Source organism: Agrilus planipennis, unplaced genomic scaffold (assembly GCF_000699045.2).
Source record: "Agrilus planipennis isolate EAB-ADULT unplaced genomic scaffold, Apla_2.0 scaffold119, whole genome shotgun sequence".
Lineage (NCBI taxonomy): Eukaryota > Metazoa > Arthropoda > Insecta > Coleoptera > Buprestidae > Agrilus > Agrilus planipennis.
In genome coordinates, this window is record NW_020438931.1 from 56,079 (window position 1) to 62,883 (window position 6,805).

Here is a 6,805-nt window from a genome sequence, read left to right on the forward strand (position 1 = left end):
GTAATTTGATTTATTTATAAAATATTAATTTTTCGAAGTAAACCAATCACGATCAATTAAATTTAATTATTATAAGAATTATAATAATCTAAAGGTTTTCAGATAACAAATATTGAAAATTTTAATTACATTAATTCAAATATTTTGCAAGTAGTTGCGAGAAATGCAAAACAATTTATATTTTAATACATAGTTCAAACTAAAAGAAATTTTGTCTTTATAAATGCAGCTTTTAACTTTTGCTATTTATCTTGTTTTAATTTTTCATATATTCATATTAATTACAAATGCTAAAAGTTTTTTAAAAGTTAACGTAATATTATGTGCCAATACACTTATTGATACCTTAGCTGCCATCTAGTTAATATTGTGAAAACTTATTAAAAACAAGTGATTCTATTTTTTTGTTTTTATTCATCTATCTATCAAAAAAACAAAAGAAACTCAAGAAGTAAATAAAACAAATGAAAATTCCTGTTATCTCTTTCGTGAAATTCCTAATTAATTAGTAGATAAACATGCAACGTTACTGAAGAAGTCGTTAATACAGGATGCTGTCCGAACAGCTGTTCTATAACCTCCAAAACCGTAGTCAACCATAGTCTTATGTAACATATTTAATTAAGTGTTGTTTACTTTCCTAAATTATAAACAAGATGGTAAAAGCCTCAGAGACCGGGGGCGTAAAGCCCATGTCCATTGCTGGACGTTTTATTCGGGAAAGAGAACGTTTACTTGGTATGTCAGATGAAGAAAGAAAGTGGCGAGCCCAATGGTTAAAAGACCAACAACTAACCCCCAACGAACCCAAACATGTTCCAGAATTGTATAAAGAAAAGTATAATTTTATTCGAAGAGCGTACAAAGCTCCTTTAGATAAGTTGGCTAGTGTTTTAGAACCAACATTGGGGCATGACCGTACTGTGAAGTATCGGTATTTTACAGGTACCATTGCTTGCAGTTAGGTTTAAAATATATATTATTGGTTGCTTTTTTTACAGGGAAATTCTTTTTGGGTTTGTATTTAACACTAGGAGCATTTTACTATTTCAAATACAACAGCTACGATTGGACGTATAAAGGTGGTTGGAAAGTTATGCACTCCAGGAAGTCAGTGTTACCTGGAGATCCAAACTGGCCGGAAGTGTCAGACAAGAAGCCTAATGAATATGCTGACTTTGGTTTTAGTAAAAACACTCTAAACTTGTAAATAAATAAAAATAATCATAAGAATTAATTAGTTGTATTAGGTAAAAAATTAAAAATAAATTAAGTATATACATTTACTCTTTTGTTTTTCAATTGTATAAATAGATAAAAGAATTATTTTATGTTTAAAAAAATTGCAATTAAAATTAAAAAAAAATAAAAAAGTAATTCGTGTGCATTTAATATTGCACTTATTTGATTAATAGAAGTTAAAATACACCCCTGTTCAGGGCCGGATCTATATATGAGCTTTTTGAGTTGAAGCCCAGGGAAAATGGATAATATTGTGAATTTAGAAAATAAAAAAAAGGTAATTGCTTTATAATTTATAAAACAATTGCCCTATTTTTTTCCCNGAAGAAATGTGAAAACGAAGCTTTTTTCTAGGCTTATAGAGAACATTGGGAACATATACCGCATCAACACTACTATACTAAAGTTTCCTTTTTTATAACCATCGAAATTTCCTGTCTCTTACGTAGGCAATGTAGGTGTAAGCTTATTTTTAATTTAAATCGAACGAAAATTGGCAATGTGGATAATAATTTAATTTAACTTATAGTTCATCCTAAATTCATTGGTATTACAATTCTTTCTACCTAATAAAATGTTAGTCAATATTTTAACTTAGATTTTGGGGTGCACTTAAAATGAATTTAAAGCTTTTTATTCAACTTTTCTTCGAATTTTTTAATTTTTAGTCGATAGATTCAATGAATTATATAATGTGGAAAATGTCTTCACATTTAAAACGAAAGAGATAAGAGGGTTCTTCAAAAAAATAAAACACTATTGTAAAGTTAAAAGGCGTTGCAGTATTACGGCTAAAAGGTATGGTGATGACAATTTCTTTTTCGACGTGAAAAACTAATTTTAATACTACAAGTAGTTTCGATAGGATTAATTATTTTATTCAATCTATTTCCCTTAATATCCTTAAATACATAAATCAATATCAAATGTATGTCTGAAATACTAGGTAAGTGTAATACTTATCCACTATTTGAATATTTTTAAATCGCTCTTAATAATAATGCAAGGGATGGTTTGCGACAAGATTTATTTTTTATGTTTACGTTAATAAGTGTTATAAAATAAATATAAATAAGTTTGGTTTTTGGTAAAAGCACTTTTAATAAATAAAATAGTCATAGCATTTTGAAAATTCGATTCGACTCGATTTATTTAAGTATATCTATTATATTTTATAAATTTTAGATGTTTAATAACGTTGGAATAACGGAAGGAAGGTAATTTTGCCACAATTTTAATTTGTTCCATTAATCATCAAAAATAGTTTTAAAAAGAGGATGAAGTTATAATAAATCTTGTGAAATCACCCGGTAGGTTCCCTCGGGCGAATTCTGCAATCGTGGGCAACTTGGTGAAGCTCAGAAAATCCCGTTTCTGCTACATTTACCCGAATTACGTTTTGAAAAAGCTTAGTTTGCAGGTAAGTAAGCAGGTGCTTTTTGTAGTACAACTGTATTACTACAACAGCCCCTACCTTTTACTACGGTATCCAGAGGTATACGCGAACATCCTGCAGCGCAGTTGTCGTATTGCTGGTATCTTGTTATCGGAAACTCATATTGGAAACTAGGTCTGTGGAAAATAATACGTCACTGCACAGAAACTTGCGTGACCTTCGTCTTTTACTCTACTACATAGCGTAGTAATACGGGATGAAAAAACTAACAAATTAAAAAAAAATATTCGCGCCCTAAAGGTTCCGTATTCTTATATATTATCCGAAGGGTTGATTTGTATTAATCACTTTATAATTACGCAGGGTACTCATTTGCAACGTAATTTTATGAAGTCCGAATCTTGCTTTCTTTTTCTTACGATGAAACTAACACTTATTTGTTTATATGAAAAATAATTTGCTGTTTGCGATGTGTATTAACGTCAACTATAAAATAAATGTTACAAGAAAATTTTATAATAATATAAATAAAGCTATTTTATAGGTTAATCATCAGAAATTTTGAATCATTCGGTAAAACTTCCGAATATTATATATAAAAGAAATTATAAGTAGTACTTATTACTATGTGTCGCATATCTATTTACAAACGATTCCTTTAAATTTTAATCATTGATTACTATACATCTATTAAAAAACCATAATGGCCGACATCAGTGACACAACAGCAACAATTAGAAAAGAATGATGGCCGACATCAGTGACAATGCGACAACAATTGAAGAATGATGGCCGACAACAGCAACAATTAGAAAAGAATGATGGCCGACACTACGTCATAATATTGTTCACAAAAGTGCATTCCGACCACTCGAAGCATCAGTGCTAANAGAAAAGAATGATGGCCGACATCAGTGACAATGCGACAACAATTGAAGAATGATGGCCGACAACAGTAACAATTAGAAAAGAATGATGGCCGACACTACGTCATAATATTGTTCACAAAAGTGCATTCCGACCACTCGAAGCAATAGTGCTAACAGTTTCGAGCTCACGGGGACTGATAGGGGGGAAGAACTACTTTCTATAAAGAATTTTAATTATGATTTTCTTTTGTGATTCGACTTTTTTAGGCAATGTAATGAATGGTGGAATTTTATAAACTCCATCTAAACGTATATATATGTTGTAGAAAGCCATTAACGTTTCATAAGAGACTATTTTAATTTTGCCTTACTTCTCCAAAATTAATTTCAGATTCTGCACATTAAGAATTAGTCTAGATTTCTTAGCAATAAACAAAAAGATTATCATCATCAGATATAATACAAATCTTTACTAGTTTTTATTAAGATATGTTTTTCGCTAATACTTAATTGGAATTGTTTAATTTATAGAGCCAATGCTAATACCTCTTCGTATATGATTTCTTAAAAGTCGAGTGTGACTCTTCCGGCATAAAGTATCTTTATTTTTTGGAGAGGGCAATATCAATTTGAGATTACAATTCGTTCTGTACCAACTTCTCCACGCGTCAATATATTTTTGAAATACTAACATAATCCATGAAGAGTAAGTAAAGTCAATTGCGGCCATTCCTAAGAAATTAATCAATTTTTAATAAAGTAATTGATCTCCAATCGAATTTATGTTTAAAGATATTGGCCCACAGTTTGATAGAGTTACAACGAAAGCGTTTTTTAATTAAAAATTATCAACCACGATCATGAAATTATAATTTCTTTTTATAATTAGTAAAAACTTGGAGTTAAACTTAAGTAGAAAAGTCTGCTAACGTTTAAATAATGAGAACATTGTTCTTTGTCATATAGGATTAACAAAGGGTAGTAAATACCATCTCCATAGGGATTTACACATATACATATGTATATAGAACGCTGGTGAAAACCATATTTTTCTGATACAAGATTAATATAAACTTACCAAAGATACTAGCAAATACCATCAGGTGGGCACCAACGGATTTTTCGTTTTGCATGGTGGTTTTCGTGTAGTTTTCACATATTAACATCAACAGATAGGTGGTGAATACGGTAAGAGGGGTGTAAAACAGAAATGCAACCATATCTAAAGCCATCTCTGCGCCGTATTGTTCACCAGGATTCCTTAGGAAAACCAATACAGACATGGGAATGCTGTACCTGAAACAAATAATGCAACTTTTAATCGAAAAAGAAAATCTTTTTTCGTGTAACAAATACATGAAGAAAACTAACAACGCAATAATTACAATTTTCGATTTTAAATGATTGAATTTGTCGTAGAAATAGTAGAATTTGTTAAGTAATTTCTAATAATCTTAATTTTGACATGCTTCTTTAGAGATTATTTCAAGTTTCTTAATTATTACAATTAAATTTGTAATATCAACTAATAAATACCTAGTAAATTTATTTCTGCTAGGATTTTGTTTTTACAAATTCGGGTCCAACTTGTACTTTTTATAATAATTATGTGGATGATAAAAAAAAATGATACGATGACGTTGGTGACAAGGATCGAACAGATTCTTTATTTTTAACGATTCGTGAGATGTTTTATATTTGTAAAACATGTATATAATGTTAGTTATTGAAAATCCTTGAAATTTGTGCAAACATTTCGTTATTTGCTAAATTAACAATTTCCTAACAAATTACACAATCATTTCGTCAATTTTCTCATACTTAGGCACGCTTTTATCGCAGAGTTTAGTAACTCAATTCTGTCATTTTTGAGAAAATAAAAAATGTGCTAAATTATTCCAATATAACACTGTAAGAGGGTGCGTTACTGGACCTGAGATATCATTTATTACAAGGGACGATTAGGAACTTGGATATGCGAATTATTATCTTCAGTTTGATTATTCATGAATAACTAATTATATTAAGCTCATTACATATTAATTTCTCAATCATCATTCATTTTCTATGGAAAGATTGTCCAACTGATTTTATTAAGATATATTTTTCCTCTGCTAATTGTAAATAAAATGTGATTTATATTTGCCAGTTTATAATTTATAACTATTGGCACTACACCAACACTGTTCTTCGAATTCATGGAAGTCGATTGGCTTAAAAATTCTAAAAGAAATTTCTTTAACTAGTTTCACCTTTGTTTTGCTTGATTTTATTGAGTGATTAAACCATCTTTGCTGTAGACAAAAATAAAAATTACCAGTTTAAGAACCTAAGCAAGTTAAAGTTTCGAAAACATAATTTCTCGGATTCTGTACTATGTCGATTTCTAAGGTTTCTTGACGTCAGAGAACGTTATAAATCGACGTGGTTTAGAATGTAGGACGTTTTTTTTGTTTTTTTGTACATAAAATCTGTTACAGTTTAACCCGTCTAACTCTATAAATGAAATACATCACGTTCAATTGAATTCTCTATGAATTTTATGATTACGATCGAAAATCTTTGTCAATGTATATGTTTGCACAAATTTGAAGATTATAAAGAACGAGTATTTTTAGACGGCAATGGATGGACATAGGGAGAGATTTTTTTATTATAGGAAGCAATACTTGCGCCTTGTGTTTGCAGTAAGAGTTAATGCGGGTGCGTACTTTGAATTAATTGTAAGCTATCAGTTAAAGAAACTGAAGTGCGCGACCTGACATTGTTTTTGCTGCAGAACTATGGGGCTTTGGTGAGGATTGTTGCTAATATTTTTGTCAACATTTGCAAATTTTATAGAAAGTTTCATAAGCGTTATTTACCTATACAATGGGACATAATATGACGTTCTTTAATCAGTTCTATACATACGTATAATAAATAAAAACCAATGCTTGACGACAGGCAACAAAAAAAAAATATTATGCACTGTTAAGTGCAGAATTAAGGCAGAAAGTTATTTGTGGCTTATATTTTATATATGAGTACATAATATGTTGTTTGTGTATCATGTTTTCACACTGACATTTGTAGACTGTTTATTTGTTAATTACAAAAGCTCAAAGGTATACAGTAGAGAAACAATTGCAGGTATTGTTGTTATCCAAGAACTATAGCTTTGACTGCTCTAAAATTTCCTTTTTTTTTTGGTCTATTGGGGCAGTGCCGAATTAACCTTTTTCTTGTTAACTTCATTATCTCAAAAAATCTGTAGTGATGCGAGAAGAAATGATAAAAAGTTTATCTTATAGATATT

At 29.9% G+C, this 6,805-nt stretch overlaps 2 protein-coding genes across 2 annotated transcripts in view; one reads left to right on the top strand and one right to left on the bottom strand.

Annotated features, from left to right (window-relative positions):
* Positions 1 to 520: 520 nt before the first annotated feature.
* LOC108736705 lies at positions 521 to 1,266 on the top strand. Its single transcript, XM_018469235.2, has 2 exons — positions 521 to 945; positions 1,002 to 1,266. The coding sequence occupies exons 1-2, from the start codon at positions 657 to 659 to the stop codon at positions 1,208 to 1,210; spliced, it is 498 nt and encodes a 165-aa protein (XP_018324737.2). The 5' UTR covers positions 521 to 656; the 3' UTR covers positions 1,211 to 1,266.
* A 2,691-nt stretch (positions 1,267 to 3,957) lies between these two features.
* The window catches only part of LOC108736719 (E3 ubiquitin-protein ligase MARCH8-like), a 13,490-nt gene continuing 10,642 nt past the window's right edge, over positions 3,958 to 6,805 (bottom strand). Inside the window, exons 4-5 of the mRNA XM_025974193.1 lie at positions 4,586 to 4,803; positions 3,958 to 4,239 (exon numbers count right to left, since the gene is read on the bottom strand). Coding sequence (XP_025829978.1) covers positions 4,028 to 4,239; positions 4,586 to 4,803 — 430 coding nt within the window. The 3' untranslated portion in view covers positions 3,958 to 4,027. The remainder of the gene's footprint in view (positions 4,240 to 4,585; positions 4,804 to 6,805) is intronic.